This window comes from Pleurodeles waltl, chromosome 6 (assembly GCF_031143425.1).
Source record: "Pleurodeles waltl isolate 20211129_DDA chromosome 6, aPleWal1.hap1.20221129, whole genome shotgun sequence".
Classification (NCBI taxonomy): domain Eukaryota; kingdom Metazoa; phylum Chordata; class Amphibia; order Caudata; family Salamandridae; genus Pleurodeles; species Pleurodeles waltl.
In genome coordinates, this window is record NC_090445.1 from 43,660,524 (window position 1) to 43,681,185 (window position 20,662).

The window sequence follows — 20,662 nt, forward strand, 5'->3', positions numbered from 1 at the left end:
CTGTAAATTAAATGCTACTAGTGGGACTGCAGCACCGCTTGTGCCACCCACTCAAGTAGTCCTTAGCCACTTTTCAGACCTCCAATTGAAGAGCATGTGTGCAGTTACACTGCCATGTTGACTTGGCATATAAAACCTCTTGCCAAGCCTTAAACTTCCCCTTTATTACATGTAAGTTACCCTTAAGGTAGGTCCTAGGCAGCCTATTGGGTGGGGTGCTATGTGATCAAAAGGCAAGAGATGTACTTTTAAGTTTTACATGTCTTGGTAGTGAAAAACTCCCAAATTCCTTTATCACTACTGTGAGGCCTATCTCTCTCATAGGTTAAAATTGGGGATTCCTTATCACATTTAATAAGCTGTAATTCCTAATTGGGAAGGAATAGCTATTTCATGTTTAGTACCTATGGAATTGTAATGATAAATCCCCTTTAATGGTAAAGTCCGATTTATTGTTAAAGTTTTAAAAATGCCACTTCTAGAAAGTTGACATTTTCCTGCTCTTAAGCCCTGTCTGCCTGCAACCTGTCTCTAATACACATCTGGGCTGGGTGACAGCTCGACTTTGTACATTCCCACTAGACAGCCACACACAAAGGAAGCTTGCTACTAATGGGCCATCAACATCCTGATTGACCCTCCTGGGCAGTATGAGAGGGAGGAGCTGACACATCTGAATAGGCAGAGTCCTGTTTCAACACAAAGAGCTGCATATCCCCCTGTATTGAGTCTGGAGCCAGGGCAAGAAGAGAGGATCTCTGTGCACTTCAAAGACCCTTCTTTGAAGTCACCCCCACTTCAAAGGCACACCTTGGTACTGGACCTCTGACTCTACCAACTCAGTATACTGCTGGACCTGTGAAGAACCCTGCCAGGAAGAAGGACTGCTGTGCTCTTCCTGCTGCTCTGGAAGAACTGATTTTCTGCTGTTCTGCCTATGCTTCTTGCTGCCCTGTGTCCTGCTGCGGAAGGACTGGACCCATCTCACTTGATCCCAGAGTGACTTGCTGGCTTTCCTCCTGTTCTTCTGAAGTATCAGGGACACAAACAGCTTCTCACTCATCTCCTACAGCACATGCACTTTGCGTGCTGCAAGTCTTGCCCTCCCAAGTGGTGCCAATCCAGTCCTGGGCCTTTGGAAGTAGGTCTAAAGTGCTTCAGCTGCCAGAACCTGCCCATCAATGCTTTTGCACCAGTCACAACCGGCGCATCACCATCAACGCGACACATCACCGCTGCTAGGACGGAGGACACTGCATCGCCGTCAATGCCAACACATTGCTTACATCTACACGACTTAGAGCCAAAGTATCACCTAACTCTTCATGCTCGGAGCCTACGCATTGCCTGCCTCTTTGGAATTGACACCGATGCATAGCCCCCTTTTGCTCCTTGCATCTCGGTTTTGACGTTGATGCATCCAAGAACTAAGGTACTGTTTTAGTGGGCCAAGGCTGGTCCTTGTATCCCACCCGTGCTCTACTGTGGTCAGCCTGATCTTTGGATTTGTCCCGGTCTAGCACAATTAGATAGCTCCAGTTGGTGTTTTATGCTTTTAGGTACTACTGTTTCATCTATTCTTTAAAAATTCATATCTCGACCTCTACTCATTGGATGTTTGTCATTTAGGGCTTGTTTTGTTCATAAAAATATGATCTATTCTTCTACACTGGTGTGGAGCCTTTTTGTGATGTTTTCACTGGGTTACTGTTTGACATGTTGCACAAATACTTTATACATTGCCTCTTAAGTTAAGCCTGCCTGCTCTATGCCAAGCTACCATAGGGTCAGCACAGGTTAAGTGCCTTTGTGAGCATAAACTCGCTTTACTTTGGTGTCATCAATGGAGCAGCCATTTTGGCTTGGGCAACGTCAGTTGATGTCATGTCTCTTTCCATGGCACCTGTCATGGATTGGGCAAGTTGTCAACTGATTGAATTACATTTTTCTTGTCATTGTGCTTTCAGCTGCATCATTTACCCGATGGCAGTTAAATTACTCTTGAATTTTATTGGCATCAGAAGTAATCTACTAGTTCAACTCCCAACTCTGGCTACAAATCTCAGGTATTATCTGATACCAAAATTTTGATAGTGTTTATTGGTTTTATGTTACATTTTGTTTGTAAAACGTTTTATTGATTTTTTTTTAACCAAACAGTCTCCACATTTAGTACAATACAAAGAGCAGATAGTACAAAATTACGACAACACATTGTGGAATATACATTACTACGCCATGTCAAAACATACAAAAGAATTATAATAGCATGTCCCCATGCAAGAGATCCCACTTAGTTCAATCCCCAGTTATTTACTCTAATGCTCCTCTGCAGGAGTATGGTTCTGTGCTCTTGGGCCAGGGTTGCGCGGGCACGATTCTAGTGTGATGCTTCTAAAGGCCCATCCCTTCCAAATTTTGTGGTATTTTAGGAGGAACCCCATGCGAGGTATATCGGACGTTCTAGGTACATACAGTGGTCTGTGCCTTTAGCCCATATGGCGACGGACTGGGCTGTCGTGGCTTTCCATTCCTGCGCTACGTCTCGTTTAGTAATCACTAAGCCTAACCACAGCAGTGCCTTTTGATATCTATCCACCTTAGTGCCATCTGTGACCTGTAGTAAGATTAGCTTGGGGTCCCTGGAAATTTTCCAGCCCAATATCCCTTCCAGGGTTTCCAGTGCCTGGTCCTAAAAAGTAGAGAGGGTACGGCATTGCCTGAATGTATACATTAAGGGGGTGATTCCAACACCGCCAACAGGCTGGCGGTGCTTCCGGGGCAATTCTGACAGAAAAGGGAAGCCGGCGGTTTCCCGCCGGTTTCCCGCTGCCCCAGGGAATCCTCCACGGCGGCGCTGCAAGCAGCGCCGCCATGGGGATTCCGACCCCCTTCCCGCCATCCTGTTTCTGGCGGTTTTCACCGCCAGAAACAGGATGGCGGGAACGGGTGTCGTGGGGCCCCTGGGGGCCCCTGCAGTGCCCATGCCACTGGCATGGGCACTGCAGGGGCCCCCTCACAGGGCCCCATTGAGATTTTCAGTGTCTGCTTGGCAGACACTGAAAATCACGACGGGTGCAACTGCACCCGTCGCACACCAGCAACTCCGCCGGCTCCATTCGGAGCCGGCTTCCTCGTTGCTGGTGCTTTCCCGCTGGGCGGGCGGCCTTTTGGCGGTCGCCCGTCAGCCCAGCGGGAAAGTCAGAATGACCGCCGCGGTCTTTTGACCGTGGTACGGTCTTCTGGCGGTTCCCGCTTGGCGGGCGGCGACCGCCGCCCGCCAAAGTAGGAATCAGGCCCTAAGTCTCCCTTGGGGTGGTCACATCATAAACAATTGCCCCAGGGATCAGTCCTATCTTGAACATCCAAACTCGGATGAGCTATGTGCAATGCAGCAATTTGAGTTTGATCAGGTAAAACTGAGATGCAATTGCTACATCCCAGGGGGCAGCAACTGCCTCAATCCATTCTTTGTCCTCCAGTGGGCCCAAGTCACATTCCCGTGCTTCCCTCACTCTCACCATAAAGTCTTGCATGTTTCAGAGGAACATCCCATATATGTCTGAAAGTTTGTGGTTTTAGATGTTTGTCAGGAGGAGTTTGGCCTCCAGTGGTGTTCTAGTACTCTCGTTATTAGAACGAGACTGCTGGATTTGGGGCGACAGCACCACCACTTGTGGCAGGGCAGACAAACTCAGCTGAAGATGTCTAGTGGATTACAAATGGTGTCTCCATCCAGAGGCGGTTCAAGGTCTCTGTCAGCGTTGGGGAGATCCTTAGATCTGTTTGCCACCGCCGAGAATGTGCGATGTCAGAACTTCTGTGTGCTGGAGTTTTCAAGACAGCTCTTGCTCGGAGACGCTTTTCATCTTGAGTGGAGCTCAGGCCTCCTGTGCACATTTCCGCCCATACTACTCCTGCCAGAGTTTTCAAGAAGATCAGAAACGACTGGGCCCAAGTCATCCTTGTGTCTCCATACTGGGCTCGGAGAGTTTGCTATCCTGAGCTGTTGAGCATGACTCTTGGTCCTCCGATAAGGCTGCCTCTTCAGAAAGATCTTCTGTTGCAGCAGCAAGGGAGGGTCCTCCGCCCCAACTTGTCATCGCTCTGCTTTCAAGTGTGGAGATTGACTGGCAACAGTTGACAGCTTCTGACCTTCCGCCCGAAGTTTGTAATTTTATCTTGGCAGTCAGGCGTCCCTGAAGATGGTATAAGTCTGCCACTATGGCAAGTGTGTGGCACGGTGTGCATAAAAGCAAGTTGGCCCTCTTTCTGCTCCCCTTTCTCAGGTTGACGTGTTGGCTCTCATTGTACCAATGAGACTACTAGATTTGAGGCGGCAGCACGACCAGGCTGTGGGGAACTTAGTCCAATTACACAACTGTCGGTCTAACCCTTTCAGCCAGCTAGCAGTACCTCACCAGCACCTAAGAGTGGTGGTGATTTGTGGCAGCCATGCGCATGACATTCTGACTTCTCAGGGAAATCGTGGTGCAAAATTGTTTATCCTTTCTCTTGCCCAGGAGGGCTCTGCTTTGGGCACCTTAAAGGGCTATCTTTCTGCTATCTCAGCATTCTGTGGTTGCCAGATCAGCCATCCATGTTCAAATCCCCTGTTGTAATTAGGTTTTTGAAAGGTCTCCAACATGTGTTTCCACTTTCACTCTTTATCATGCCTCCACCAGAGCTAAAGCTGCAACCACAGTTCTGGTCCTGGACATCTGCCAGGCAGGAACATGGCCTTCTCTGCACATGTTCTCCAGGCACTACTACCTGGGACAGTCTCAGGTCTGTTGGGATGGGCACTTTGCTCATTCAGTCCTGCAGGACTTTCTGATGTGAATTTGTTCCGCAGACTCACCTACGTGGGGGTATTGCTTGGATATCTATTTTAAGATAAGGAATCTGCGGCTAGAAGTCTCTATCAGACAACCAAGTTACTTACTTTGGTAATGCCTTATCTGGTAGAGACTCTGACTAGCGCAGAGTCCTTAAAGACCTACCCATCCTCCCTGGTGTACAAAAGGATATCTAGGGACAGGGTTTTACCCCTTTCAGGGCCCTAGTTTTCAATACCACTGGTCAATGTTCTTTGTGGCTCTGTTCTCCTGGCGTGGAAAGACACAAAAAGAAACTGATATCAGCGAGCTGGGATGGTGCATATATAGACACTGCACGCATCATATGCGTGGATGACGCCAAAGACACCATGCGAAGCCGAACAACTCCACCGACCAGCATGCAGGGGTACTGCTCCCAAAAAATTTCTGGTTCCAGTGAGAAGCCTGGGGATAATTCTAAGGAAAGGAATCTGCGGTTTGAAAGAGTCTCTACCAGATAAGGCATTACCAAAGGTAAGTAACTTGTCCAATAACTCTTAATAAAGTGAAGTATTTCAATCCTGCTTTGTTTCCTTTCCTTAATTCTCTTAATTACAATTAATTTAAAAAAGATATCAACAAAATATTTCATCTCCTAGGAGATGCTATGGCCCCCTTCTTCACAGGATGTAAAAAAGGCATCAGCCACGGGTGAACAGCATCCTTTAATATAGCAGAAGCATTTGATGACTCAATGAACTGTCCCACTATTTATTTATTTCAGTATTGCCTACATAAATTTCACATAGCCTCTTAACTGAAACAAGCCTTTACTCCCTGCACACTATTGCGAATTCTCAGTGTAATTAGAGATGACCTTCTCTGTCCAGGTTGTAATACTTTGCAACAACAAACAACGTGTGCAAATGTCTCATTGTTGTGGTTACAAAATTTGCAACCATGGGCTGGTGCTGTATTTGTCCTGGTTTGCCAATACGGGTAAGAAACTAAACCTTAGCTTCATAATTTTACAAACAGTAGAAAGTGGATCTAAAATATACCTTTGCAATTTTTATTAACCAAGTTGTCTATTACTAAATTGGAATATTTTTACAGTCAAATGTATTAAGATACAAAATATGGGATTGGGTTTTTAGCTGGCTAGAGAATATCCTTTCAGAAGCATCGTGTCTATACTGAATGCTATCCATATCTGCGATAAAAATTAAGGCCCATATTTATACTTTTTTAGCGCCGCATTTGCGTCATTTTTTGACGCAAAAGCGGCGCAAACTTTCAAAATACAATTGTGGCCCATATTTATAATTTTTTAGCGCCGCATTTGCGTCATTTATTGATGCAAACTTACAAAATATAAATGTATTTCGTAAGTTTGTGCCCTTTTGCATCAAACAATGACGCAAATGCGGCACTAAAAAAAGTATAAATATGGGCCTAAGTGACAGTGAGAGAGTCCTTCTGCCTTGTAGTAGGGACTGTGGACTGGCCATCTCTGGACTGCAAATTATATTTCAGGACATAAAAAAGATCATTGCAGCCATAGAGATTAGTGCTGCTCCAGAACTTCTGAGGAACCTAAGATCAAAGAGGAACAAAAGTTATTTGTGATTTTTATTTTTGCCTCCTGCTTTGCAAGACTGAGATGTTGATAAAAATACAACTGGGCACTTACATTTTGTATTTTTCCTCACTCTCTAGGTGAATCTGGAGGAGCAGTTTACATCACAAAAACCTTTCGAAATTACCAGGTTTGTGTCTGGATTGAATATTGTGCCTTGCAGAAGATGCCCACTCCTATCCATGAGAGGGATGTATGCACTTTTAGTCCTCCCTAAGGCCCTAGGTGTTGACATTTAAAGTAGCCATGTTTTTCAGTCCCTGGTGTGCATGAGAAGTCAGTATCCTGCTCCACTCTCTCCTGGTCATCTCTTTCAAGAGATCTCTTCATCAGGCAAGAGTGAAGTTAGTCTTACGTGCCTTCAGCGTTTCCGGCCACCTGATCTGGGGTCATCCTTTAAAAGATATTGGAGCCTTGAGGAATGGTGAACTCAACTGGTCAGGACCACATGGAATCTAAAAGCTCCTGGTTGGTTGTCTTCATAGATTGGCACTCCCAATGGACGTAGGAGCGTACAAGCTCAGCTCAGACCATAAAAGTAGAGTTGCCTGCTTCATGTTACTCCTCCCCATTATCCCCCCCCCCTTCAAACCTCTCCCCCATTCCACTTCCCTTTGGTGACAGGGGCAAGTCTCAAATTATCCTTACGATCCAGCAGATCCCAGGTCAAGGGCATACCAGAATCAGATATGCTGTAAGTGCTTTAAATGGGCCGGTGCTATCCGGTACTGAGTACCAGCACTTTTTTATTTTGTAAAGGAGAGTACCTGCACCTCAAGAAAAACATAATACTTTTCATTGGAGAGTACCGGCACTTCTCAGAAACAAGCAGGTACTCTGATACAGAATACCTGCACTTCTATTTTCCCATTTCAAGCACTGGATATGCAGCATTGAAGGGCGGATTTAGAGTATTTCTGGATGAGAGGGTCCATATTTTTGGCTTATATGATCTGTTTTAGTGCCAGATGAAAACATATTGAGGATCAGGATCCTAGCATATATATGTTAGAGAACAGCCGATTTGGACTAGAGCTGTAAACTTTTGGCATCAGATTTACATTATTTTAGCTAAATATTTACAACATTTATATGTGCTGTCCCTTTACCAGCCACAAAGCACACTAGTCTACCTCTGCTTTCAGACTCACGTCTACTAACATTAGCAACTAGATACGGAATAGGTTTCACTATTAGACATCTACAAAACCAATGGATCGTATCTCAGTTTTACCCTAAGAGGAACAACGCCCAAACCATTAGGTTTTACATGTGGCTGGTGGCAAAGACGGCAGGTGGTTAAACTGAGCAACAAGCTGGTGACAAAGTTAGGATAACTGAGGTCAGATGCGGTCTACTAGCCAAGTTAGGATGTAGCCTAGTGGTTAAGGTAAATAGTCTAGTATTGGATAGGCTGAGATCTGGTTAGAGGAGCAAGCTAGTGGTTAAATCGCCAAGTGCCGTAGTGGCCAAGTTGAAATGTTGTCTAATGGATAAGTGTAGATGTCGTTTAATGACCATGGGCCAGATGTATCAAGCTCCCGGTTTGCAGTTCTTAAATAGCAAATTTTAAGAAATGCAAAATGGGATGCATTAAATTTGCGATTCGGTAATAGCGATTTCTTAAAATTGGCAATCGCTATGACCGAATCGCAATTAGAGAATGGGACTCCATTCATCCTTATGAGCCTGTAGGCCCATAGGTGCGAACGGTTTTGCATTTCCCAATTTGCGAATTCCAGTTGGGAATTCGCTAATTAGGTAATGCAAACCCCAGGGTGCTGGGGGCCTAAGGCCCCGTCTGATGCACACTAAAAAAATATTTGCGGACATGTGTGCGCTACATGTCGTTTTTAAAAATGCATTTATAATGCATTTTTTTAAATTGCACATGGTTACCACCACATTGGATTTGGTGGTAATTGCATTTCCTAAATGCCCAATTCGCATTTAAGAAATGCTTGACACACGTGTTTTGGAAATCTTCCTATTTGCGATTTCCTATTTAGGGAATCACAATTTGCTCTCAATGGGGTCGCAGTTTTAAGGATTCGCTATTTTTGCGATTGCTTAAAATTGCACAGTGAATGCCTTTCATACATCTTGAAAGGCATTTTTGCATTCGCAAACAGATGAATTTTGCGATTCGCACCATTTGCGAATGCAAAATTGCTTGATACATCTGGCCCCAAGTTAAGATGTGGTCTGTTGTTTAAGTTTAGAAAAGTGAATAGTTAAACTGCCATGTGGTCCCGTAGGCATGTTACTAGTTAGATTAAAAGGTGAAGTATTGATTAGGTCGTGATGTGGTTAGAAAAGCAAACTATTGGTTAAACTATGTGGCCTAGTAGTTGAAATATTGTCTAATGTATAAGTGGAGGCGTGGTCTAGTGACCACTTTAAGAAGTGGTTCTGTTGTCCGAGTTTAGCGAAGTGAGCTATTAGTTACACTGTCATGGGGCCTAGTGGCTAAGATGCACGTTATCTCATGGGTAAGTGCAGATGTGGTCCACTGGTTACATTGTTAACCATCTTCTATGGACACTTGAGTAGTTTTCGTAGCTTCCAAACTGTTTGTTATGTGCCAGCTAATATGATGCAGTTTGCTCCAGGTCCCCCATCTGCCTATAGTGGGTGTCCTGAGAAACCTACGTCAATGCTGATGTAAAGATCTAGCTAGTGAGTCATGGTGTGCGATGAAGGACTCTAGTCTGGTTTAAAAATGCATTTAAAACACAAAAGGCGCTTGTGCAACACACTTATCGGGCTACTGCCACTCACTGGGAGATCCACCAAGGTGGAAGTGGCCACTAAATGTTGATCTGTGCATTGGTTCTGCTTGTAGAAAGCGACTGTGTTTAAGCTGATGGAACTGTGATGGTGAAAGATGCGGGGACACCAGATCGTCTCAAAGCTCCTTCTGTGTCATCAAGTAATTTTTCTTTTCTTTCCAGCTAGGCGCTATCAGCTGGGGAGTATACGATGCCTGTAAGTACGGTCAAAAGGAAAGACCACCCCCTAGGAATAATCTTGTGCCTCGTGATTTCCACATCAGCCTCTTCGAGGTGCAGCCATGGCTAAAACATCACCTGAAGGATGACCTACCGTTTCTCGATGATGTAGTGGCGAGCGAGGAGTGCCCAGAACACTAAAGAACTCTTTATAAGGACCTAATGCGGTGGCAGCATGGAAAGAACATGTGTTGGCATCTTTCCCTTGGCATTTTCTAGTTTGGCTTTGCCATAGGATGCAAGGAGCGTGAACAATGATTTCTTAGTTCTTTTATTAAACACTTCATTAATATGCGTGCGTGGATAACTTTCTATTACTGTTTCAGGTGTCAGTTTGGTTGGAATGAAATATGCATTAACATTTTTATAAAGTTATTTCATATCTTTTAATTTCATTGAGTTTGTCATGCATTATGTTAGGTTTATGTACACCCTGGTGCCTGCATGTGGCAGGTTTGTTTTCTGCAGCATCATCAAAGTTCAGAATTGGGAGCTACTGTTTCAAAGGGTGTTGAGCCTCATTTGTCACAGGACATCTCTCCAATTGTGGTTCAGAAGGATCCTCTGTCTCTCTGATATGAGCATCAAAGTTCATAGCCGGTCTGGAGTCTGAACAGTAAGTGGTCCTTCTGAATAGAAGCTTTCAGTGACTTCAGAGATGAGGCTTGGAGCTCCACTCATCATCCTTTAGTCTTTTGAAGGTCCAAGTAAAACGGTGCAGCTGGATTAGAGCAGAAATTGTCAGACTACTCAAGAAAGTTTAGCCCATCTGTATACATTTAATATAGCATTTCTAGTGACCTCCATCTATCAAATCACCGGGATGAAGCGAATGCTCTTTCATTGCTAATAAACACTTTCTTTAAAAAATACAGCATCTTGTTTTTTTCTTTCATGAAGTGGAGGCTAACAGGATGTCTAAGTTTGGGGTAGATGCTCTTTCCTCTACACTATGTACATCCTATTTACTCAATGTAATGAAGCAGAATTTGCCAAAATAACCAGTAGGCAAAACAAATACAGCTGGAGACCACGGCTATGTAGGGATGGGTACCAATCGACAACACTGAGGGATAGAAATAACCAGTGCTGCACAAACCCCTTCACAGAGAGCGAAGTACACGGACCAGTTACCTGACTATGTAATAAACTCAAATCTGTTTAGTGTTGGGATGCCTTGTTTCCACTTCTGTCGTCTGGAAGAACATTTCTGTAGCCCCCTCTCAAGGGAAGAAAGGTTTCCCTCCACAACTCCTGGCAGCTGTTGCCCCCTTACACACCACTGTGAGGAAATGGGGTGTATTATATGGTGTAGATGTGCGACCTACCTGTGTAATACACATACCAACCTCTTTAGGACCCTTAGGATTCGTTTGTCAAACCTTCAGCTCAACCCTGGGTAGCTGTAGCTCTGAGCAGCAACCCTTACATAAAGGAACAAGTGCAAAGCTTTTAAACAGCATCAAAACAATTGACAAAGAAATCAACAAGATGCCAAAGAGATCCAACACCAATTAAATAAAAAAATACTTTACTTTTATTTATTTGTAGACACATCAACGAAAAAGATCTGCCAGAGGGTTCTGGTGGTATATATAATTTTTAAATTCTGGTGAAATGGAAATTACAAGGAATAGTAAATCAAAGCACTCATCCATGAACGAGCAATGGCAAATTCAACTAATTATACACTTAGAAATGTTTTCAGCAAAAACTTCAGGCTAGCTGTAATGCGGTCACTTAAAGTCGCTTTAGGTGGCCAACTCCAATAGGGAGCTAGTCAGGGGGTCTAGGAAGGTCTTCAGCAACAGTTACCTTAGCAAGTGAAGCAGTCTTCAGTTTGTTCCATGCACCTTTACCCTTTGCTTTGCTGGGATCTCCTATGGAAGTAGTCCTGATGCAAGGGATGAAGGATGCTGAAGATACTCAAAGGATGCTGTCGATGCGATGTGGTCGAAGGGGGTCTTGCTGCGACTACTCCTCGGTCCATAAACGGGTTAAGGTGGTTCTGGTCACAGGGTTGACGTTCCTTGAAGTCCACTTAGTGCTGGCAGAAGTCCAGTCGCCACTGGACTACCGGTCGCTTAGCATTGCTGTCACAGGCCAATCATTCCTGCATCAAAGACTCGTCCTCTAAAGGTCCCAGTTGCACTCTTATGATACTCCCAGGCTCAGCAAACTCAGGTGCAATTTTTTACATCAAGCCTGGTCCCGGGTGCTCCACAGCTGGTTTTGGCAGCAGGTTGGAGCTCCTGGGTTACCAACTTACCCCAGCAAGCTTCTCAGTTGTCCCTGTATTGTGAACAGGAGGCCAGCTCACGACTATGGAGTCTCTTAGCTTGGGCTGGTCTGTGTAGAGGACTTCTCCTTCGATAGCCACAGGGTCAGCATTTGCAGTCCACTTCAGTGCAGCCTCTCTTTGCCGGTTCCAGGGTGCAGCAGGGCAGTCCTTTCTCAGTTCTTCTTCCAATCCAGTTGAGATCTGAGTTTGGGGTGCCAGGGGTGCCCTACGTATGTGCAGAAAATGCCATAAAGACAGGATGTGGTTGCTAGCCAACGGTCTACCAGGTTCTCTCCCGCCTGATAGCCACTTCCTGCGAAGTGTGGTATTTGGGCGTCCCAGGATACACCATTCTGCCCTCTTCTAATGTGGCAGGGCCCCCTCTCCTGGTGTGTGGAGCTTCCAAGCCCAACCCAGAGATATGGCTACCAATGGGGCTACACACCCCTGGCAAAACGGTTTGGCAACTGATTTCTCCTCTCCTGTGACAAGTGCCACCCTGTCTGACTGAAGAGTGGATTAGCCCCTCCCCCAAGCGTTATCCATTTGTCCTTCAAAGGTGGCTTCTCCTTTGAACCTGGCCTTTTGGGCCAACACCTGTGTGGCTTCCTGCAGGAGGAAGGTGACACCTCCTTTCAGAGCAGGCCCCTATTATATCATTTCCTGGGAAACATCAGCAGATCACTCCAGGAGGGTAGAAAACTGTCACTGCGACAGGACCCCGTGTCCACAGTGGACTAAAGGCAACAAAGTGGCAACTTTGCTAAAGTTGCACACTGTAACTTGTTACATTAATTTCAACCTGAGAATCAAGTCAGGCTTAATGTAGTAAATTGTTTGATAACTTGGGTGACTCACTTTGGTTGCACTATTCCAAATTAACACATCTGAGGGGTCAAGGTGTGTCTCTGTAATCGCCAACTGGACAACCAAGCTTTTCCACAGTAAAATCAGCAGTTTCACATTTTTACTATCAGAACATGTAAAATTGCATGTTCTGCCCATGATATATATGGTGCACCCTGGCTTAAGACTCAGTAGGCCTGCCATAGGGGTGACTTATACATATACCGAAGGAAGTCTGGCTTTGCAATTATTTTAAATGGCAAAGTTGAGCTAGCAGTTTAAACTGCTCTTCCTGTCTGCAAATGGTGGACTAGGAGTCTCATGTTATACGTGTCACCCTCAGGATGGCACAACTAGTGCTGCAATCCCTGGGGGAACCCTCTAACCTACCCTGGGCACAATTTACTAGGGGCTTGCAGGTAAGTTAGTGTAGGAGGCTGGCCTGGTTTGTAGTAGGTACGAGATGTACTTACACCTTACACCAGGTCCAGTCACAATATTTGGAAATGGGCCTATGGGAACACAAACCATATACTAAGATAGTAGAATGCGAATGTTTCCCACCTAGGCAAGTGTAGTGTGCAGAGGGGCACTGGGAATATTAGAAAACACCAAAGATAAGTTGTAGAACCCACCCCAGAGCCCAGGAAAGTAGGAGTAAATCACAGGAACTTTCCTACTACACAGAAGAAAACACAAAAGAAGATATTGCAAGAACCAGTAGAGACTGCAAGACACCAACAGTGGATTCCTGGACCTGAAGACCTGTGGAAGAAGAGGACCAAGTCCAAGAAGCACAGAAGAGTCCAGGAAGAACAGGAGCCCCTGCTAACCCGGGTTGAAGGTGCAAAAGTGGAACCACTAGTGAAGAACAACAGTCAGTACCAAGAAGATGGATGCGGGTTATTGGTTGGTGCAGATGATGTCCCATGCCAGACTGTAGTCTGGTTTACATCGCTGGATTCCACCAACAAGCCTTGGCAAATGCATAGTTCATGGTTGGAGGAAAATGGTGCTGCCCAGGACAGGAAGGACCAGGTCTACTCTACACAGATGGGGGAGTCAGAGGGAGCCCTCAGCAGCCCAGAGAGCTGTCAGAAGACCAGGCAGCATGACTAGAAGTCCCACAAAATGAGGACCAAGAAAATGCAAATGGAAGCCCACGCAGCACTATAGAGTCCCACGCCCCCAGAGAATGTTGCAGGAAGCGGTGCGTTGCAGGAAGGAGTGCTGAGGGCCGGAGCTGTGCTGTGCACGGAGAACTTTGGGATGGTCGCACACAAACCTTGGCAACTGTAAATCATGCATGGGGTACTGTCTTGCGTGGGGAGGCAAGCTCTTACCTTCACCAAAGTTGGATAGCTGGACGTCAGGACCGTCTGGACCACTTCAGTCCACCACCTGTGTTGCTGGATAAACACACTTCGCCAGGAGAGGGGACCCAAGCCACTGGTCGTCGATGCAGAGGGTACCCGCTGGAGCAGGGAAGTGATATCTTCACTTCTAGGGAGATTCCTTCCCTCTTCTGGTGCAGGCTGAAGACTGGATGCGTTCTGAGGATGCGCCACTGGAAAACAGTTGCAGTTGCTGAGAGGAGCTGAAGATACAGTGTTGCAGATATCGTCCTGGCTTCTTTGTTGCAGTTTTGTGGAGTTCCTGGCAGTCCAGATGGGGTTTATTCGGTGAGAGGATTCCTGCTGGAGTCTTGCAATCTGAATCTGAAGAACCACCCAAAGGAGAGACCCTAAATAGCCTTGAGAGGGGTACCAGTCACCTAAACAGGTAAGCACCTATCAGGGGAGGGCTCTGCCATCACCTGCCAGCACTGGCCACTCAGATGCCCCCAGAGTTCCCTGCCCATCCTGAAAACAAGATGGAAGAACCCAAGGACCCTCTGGAGGAGCTCTAAGTACCACCCTTGAGGTGGTGATGGACAGGGGAGTGGTCACTCCCCTTTCCTTTGTCCAGTTTCATCCCAGAGTAGAACCTGGGGGTCTCTGAACCGGTGTAGACTGGGTTATGCAAGGAGGGCACCATTTGTGCCCTTCGAAGAATTTGCAGAGGCTCTGGGAGGCTACCCCTCCCATTCCTGTAACACCTATTTCCAAAAGGAGAGGGTGTAATGCCCCTCTCCCAAAGGAAATCCTTTGTTTCTGCCTTCCTGAGCTCGAGTTGTACAAGCAGCAGGAGGGCAAACACCTGTTTGAAGTATGGCAGCAGCTGTGGCTGCCTGGAAAACTTCAGAAGGCTGGTATGGCAATACTTGGGGTCCTCTAAGGAGCCCCCAGAGTGCATGGAATCCTACAACCTATGCTTGGAAACGCCTTGGGGTATGATTCCAACATGTTTGATACCAAACATGGCCATATTTGGAGTTACCATTATGTAGCTTAACATACGTAGTGACCTATGTCTAGTACACATATAAAATGGCGTCCCCATACTCACGAAGTCTGGGAACTTGGTCCTGGGCAACATGGGGGCACCTCTGCTAGTGCAGGGGTGCCCTCACACACAGGTACTCTGCACCTAGCCTTTAGGGCTAGAAGGCCTGACTTATAGGTGACTTATGAGTGACATGGTGCAGTGTAAATGGCAGTGAAAGGGTGCATGCACCATTTCACTCAGGCTGCAATGGCAGTCATGCAGAAGCCTTTGCATGGGCTCCCTATGGGTGGCAAAAGAAATGCTGCAGCCCATAGGGATCCCCTGGAACCCCAAATGCCCTGGGTACCTAGGTACCATATACTTGGGACTTATAAGGGGTGACCAGCGTGCCAAATTTGGATTACATTTTGTTTTTTACTAGTATGTGAAGACAAAATTTAGAGGAGAGAGAGCATAAGCACTGCGGTCCTGGTTAGGACTGACATTCAGGCAGAAATTGGGGGTAACATGCCAAAGAAATGGTACTTTCCTACAGTTAGTTTAGCCAAGTGGTAGAAGCTAATTCGCCATACCTGTTTAAGGGGAAGGGCACAGGCACTGAGGTCTTGTTAGCAGGCTTCATTACACTCACATAGTTTAAAGAACAGCAGCATTAGTCCAAACTCTTGGGAGTGACAATACAAAAAAGAGGCATTTCCTTGCAACCACCCAATACTAGACCTTTTGTTTTGACACAGTCTCTGCATTATGGCTGGCCTCAGAGTTGGGTGTAAATATAATTGCCACAGCAACTGCCCTGACAAATGTGTGACTACATTAATTGCATCTTCTGTCAGACCCTGAAGTTTGAAAAGACCTACGTCGGAGTCTGAATTTATCATTGTGGAGGTAGGATAATACACTTACCGCTTCTGAATGAAAAGGCAAGTGTTTTGCTAGGGATTCTTTTCAAGCCCTGACAAATGCCCCTGACCAATCTTGATGACACGCACTGGCGTGGGCAGAAACATGTTGCCCTATTTGTAGATGAAGAGGAAATGGTACCTAAATTCATCCTAACCATTGTTTTATCCTTCCCTAGGGAACTTGTGAATAAAGGTATTTCCTTTAGATTTACCACGGGTATTCTTAGAATATCTGGTTCCCAGAATTATTCAGTTGAAACTTCATCAAGAACTTCCTCCAAACGATTTTGAGTCTGCCCTCCTAGCACCATCTTACCAGAATGGGGTGAGGTGGCCGATGATGAAACATGCCACAAAATGCATGTGATGCCTCCTCATCCAATAAGATTGGACTGTCAACCTAGGTAATATAATCAATTGGTAGTAGATAATTTCTGTTTGTCTTCACCACTGTACCTTAATGTTTGCATATTTGGGTTGTGACTATGTGCTGTGGTCACACCTCTTTTTCTTTTCTTGTGTAGACAGAGTCTCACTTCCATCATCAACCTTGTAATACCTAATGGGAGGAGGTTTTCCACATCTGGCAAATTTACACCTGTTCTCAAGTGGCTGGACAACCCTAGCACAGGTTACACTGCTCATCCAAAGGGGCACCTGCTGAAATATGTGTGTCCTATGAACAGTAGGAAAGGCCATCACTTGGCAAGACATACCACCCAGTTTAGTCAAGGGGATGATCTTGTTAACTTAACATGGGGATCCATGCCTACATAACTATGAGGTTCTGTGGCTATCAACAAATTAAACTTTTACCGAGCAGCTGTCAAGTTCAAACCACCCCAAAGTTGTCATCACTTTAAAAATTCCCTTGCAATCAGAGAACAAGAAAAAAAAGTTTCTATTTGAAGATACTTTAGCATTTTTAGAAGGTTCATATCTTTACAGATTAACACATGTTTTTTTAAAACTTTTATATTTACAGATTTTCAAAAGGCAGCAAAACTTACAGCAGCACAACACTCCCTGCTATGCATCACGCCAGTCCAATAAATGCCAGCAGCTGCATCAGCATATACCATACATAGCAGGTCACAACATGGCACAAGTTGCCGGACGTCACAATATATTGACTCAGGCCTAGGCACACGCAGTGTAGTTTGTGTCCGGTGGTGTTCCTTGCAAGGTGTGCGCTAAATGTCTGCAGGCCAGGAAGTACTAGGGATCAGAGCCATATGTGTCTGGGTGTTCACAGCACATGGAGAGATCCTCTAGCCAGTTCTTGAATTGTGGAAGTCTAACTCGCCCCATGACATAGCCACCTTGGGCTCACTGAACATCAGGCAGTTGCAACATATTTACAGGGCTTTTGGGGATGTCTTTCACATAGCCCATAAGGACCACAAATGGAGAACGCTCCAAATCAGAGCTCACCACCACGAGGATCTTCTGCCAGTGTGTGTAAGTCGGTGGACAGGCCCAGACCAGATGTACTCAGCCCCACACCCCAACAGTTCATAGTGAGGACATATCACGCCATGCTGGCTGAGGTATTGTATGCTCTGTGAATATAAGCCTTCAGTTTTAATCTGAACTTGCTATTTGTAGAGTCACTTGTTATTAGCCCGTAAAGATATGTCCACATTATATGTTATCTCATGGGCCACCTCCTGTTCCTACTTCCTCTTTGTATGCAAATTTGCAGCAGGCACGCCATTCACGGCACAGTCATCCATCCGTGTGATTGGCTTGGCGGGGCATCGGTGAAAATCCTCACGCAGTGGAAAGGCCCACGGTGCGAAGGAGTCGCTGGTATTTCAGCACATCCAAAGACGAGCGCAAACCCATTCACAGATTCTGGGAGGGTTTTAAATGTCTTGTTAATGCACCAATCCTACCGCCCCCACCTCGGCAGTCCCAGCTAGCTGCCGCATTGTACTCTGATTACTCCCGCTTTGCTAGTCACCTTCATTCAGGCAGTGCTTAATTTGTGCTTGTTATTTCCGGTGCGCAGCACCGGCATTTATTTCTGAGGGCCAGCCTTAGTTTTCTGTCTCAGGCATTTACTGCGAGCAAAAGACACGTGGGAAAGACGAAGGAAGAGACGAACGAAAAAGGGTCAGACAGGGGGAAAGCAGGAATGACAGAGTGAGCTGAAGTGTTTATAAATGGACGGAAGAGGCCCGAGGTGGCTTCAGGATTACGCTGCCTCAGTATTATGTGCTCTCAATTTTAATTGCAGCAGCCGCATGTTTAAGAGGAGAGCTTTGAGCATCAGCACCTTTTTACTTACAAATTAAGCACTGCATTCAGGTATGGCCAATCACAGGGATGCAGGGAAGTACATCTCCTCTATCCCAACCAGTGCTGCCAGCCTAAACCATGACTGAATGGTGCACATTATTGTGTGTATCTCTCCTCATGGTCTATGTGCGGATGGAACTTGCTTGCATCCCAAGATTATTCAGCCACAAACTCTGTGACACCCACGGCCGGCCCCACACAGTGATTGTCAATACATTCTAAAGTTACTGTCCTTCCATAATGGCATCAGCACGGTCTTGGACCAGTTTATTGTCAGGCCTGACCACGTACCAAACGTTATGTCCTGAGTGATGAGATATAGGTTCTGCTATAGGGGCCTCGTTTATGAGGTCTTGGCGCAGTGCAGCGCCGCAAGGATTCTTGATTCGCTTTCCTGCGTCAAAAGAAAAGGGCAGGAATGCGCTGTTACGAGTTACGCCAACCCAGGCGCCATGGTGCAAGGCTGTCCGCTTAGTGGGGATGATTGTTCTTGTGCAGGAAGGGACATCTTCCTGCACAAAAACAATCACAAGAGGTGTTTTCCTCTTTCTATGTGTGCTTCAGAATGCTATGCATGCATTGTACCACTTTGTAAGTTTGGCACGGGTAAAAAGCCACTTTAGGGCCACCTTAGCATAAAAAAACTACACTATCGCGGCACTAAGGAGTCTTAGATATGCCTCTAACTTCGAAGATTGTCTGCTGTGGAACTACCCGGAATGAAACCAGACTGGTCCTGCCTGACCAGCGCTGACAGAAGTGGGAGCAACCTGTTGGCCTAGATTTTAGCAAGTATTTTATTATCCATGTATTTGCCAGACTTAAGTTAGGTAATCACTTTGGCCTCTTTAAGTTCACTTCCAGCAAGAATGAGACAAATTCTTCTGCATATACTTTATAAAATTTGATAGGAAATCCATCTTCCTCACGGGGGAGTCATTCCTCATGGACCTTATCACTCCTTTAGGCCCAGATTTATGAGGGCCTTGCGCCATTCCAGTGCCACATTAGCATCATTTCTTTTTAATGCAAATGTGGTGTTGGAAGGCCAAAAACGCCACACAATATTTACAAAGAGGCGCAATGCTTACATTGCACCACTTTGCAACCCCTTGGGCCACATTATGCCTGCGCTAGGCATAATGTATGCAAGGGGGGCTTCCAGCCCTAGGGAGGCTGAAAAAATGGCGCAAACAAATGTAAGAGATTTCTTTGAGTCATTTTTATCGCCATTTTTAATGCCTGCTAAGATCAGGCGTTAAAAAGAGGCTCCCATTGTTTTCAATGGGCCTCTGGGTGCTTTGCAGGATCGGTGTCAACATTTTTTATGCTAGTTCTGCAAAGTGCAAGACTAGCATAAAAAATTATGACCCTAGTCCACCTGACTACCGCCATGGTGTGCTGTATGTTAAATAGGGCACACACATGGTGGCATTAGGGGGGCTCAAAGGAGTGCAAGAAAAGTGGCGCTGCCCCATAATTTCTTCTAGTGTTATCGGTACACAGCGGCGTGCGCCCCTCATCTCCACCCATGGTAATGTATCCTTCTGTATGCCATTATGGTTGTCATTCAGTATTAGGTCTGTTTTTACAGAATACAGCTTGGATTAGAAAGTAGTGAATTTGTCCAGGATGTCGGGAGGGCTGTGGAGTGTCTCACTCATCTTTAGTTCGATTTGGACGATATCAGATGCCGCCCACGCAGGGCAGATCGTACGTGACAGAGTGCGCCCCCGTCTTTCACCCTTCTCAAGTGTCCTGGGTGCAGCATGATTTCCTAGGAATTTACCCTCATTGTCTTTGAACTCCTCCTGTTTCAAGTTCAAGTCTGCTGAATCAGCCATGTCGGGCTCACTATTATGCATCCTCTCCCGTCTTCTCCATTCAGACTCCAGTACATCAAGCCGGAAAGATACCATGCCCCTTCGCAACGCACTCGCCTCTCACCACCAACTCAAATGCCTCCCACAGTGTAGTGAGTGTGGCAAGTGATACCTGATTTGATGCAAGGTAGGGTTGGGACATTTGCTTGATTTCTTCTTTAAACACAGTGTCTAATAGAGCAATTTATTTAAGCAACCATTGCTTGTGCAGATCTATGACTGTGGGGACAGCCAGGGTTGACCCTACAGGGTCCTGGGTAGATATGTAGAAGAGTTAATCCATCTAACTACATCCCTCGACCCTAAGCCAGTAGTCCATTCTGAGTAACGTATATTAGCAGGCGTTAGGGCATCCAACATGTTTTAGGTCAAGCCAATTAAACTGATGCATAATGTTTCTCATCATATTCCTCATCTGATTATGCCTACTTATCTGGCTACCAGTGCTATTTATACCAGCCTGCAAACAGAGATTAAAATATCCACTTCAGAAAAGGAGTTTAGGGAGCATGCAGTCAAGCTTGCCATAATTCCAGTAAAGAAATCAGGATCAACAAAATTTATGCCATATGTGTTTATAACTGT

At 45.8% G+C, this 20,662-nt stretch overlaps 1 protein-coding gene across 1 annotated transcript in view; it reads left to right on the forward strand.

Annotated features, from left to right (window-relative positions):
• Positions 1–9,762, forward strand: part of LOC138299142 (complement C2-like) — a 479,732-nt gene extending 469,970 nt beyond the window's left edge. The window contains exons 17-18 of the mRNA XM_069237201.1: positions 6,540–6,589; positions 9,414–9,762. Of these exons, the coding sequence (XP_069093302.1) occupies positions 6,540–6,589; positions 9,414–9,611 (248 nt within the window). The 3' untranslated portion in view covers positions 9,612–9,762. The remainder of the gene's footprint in view (positions 1–6,539; positions 6,590–9,413) is intronic.
• The last annotated feature ends 10,900 nt before the right edge of the window (positions 9,763–20,662 follow it).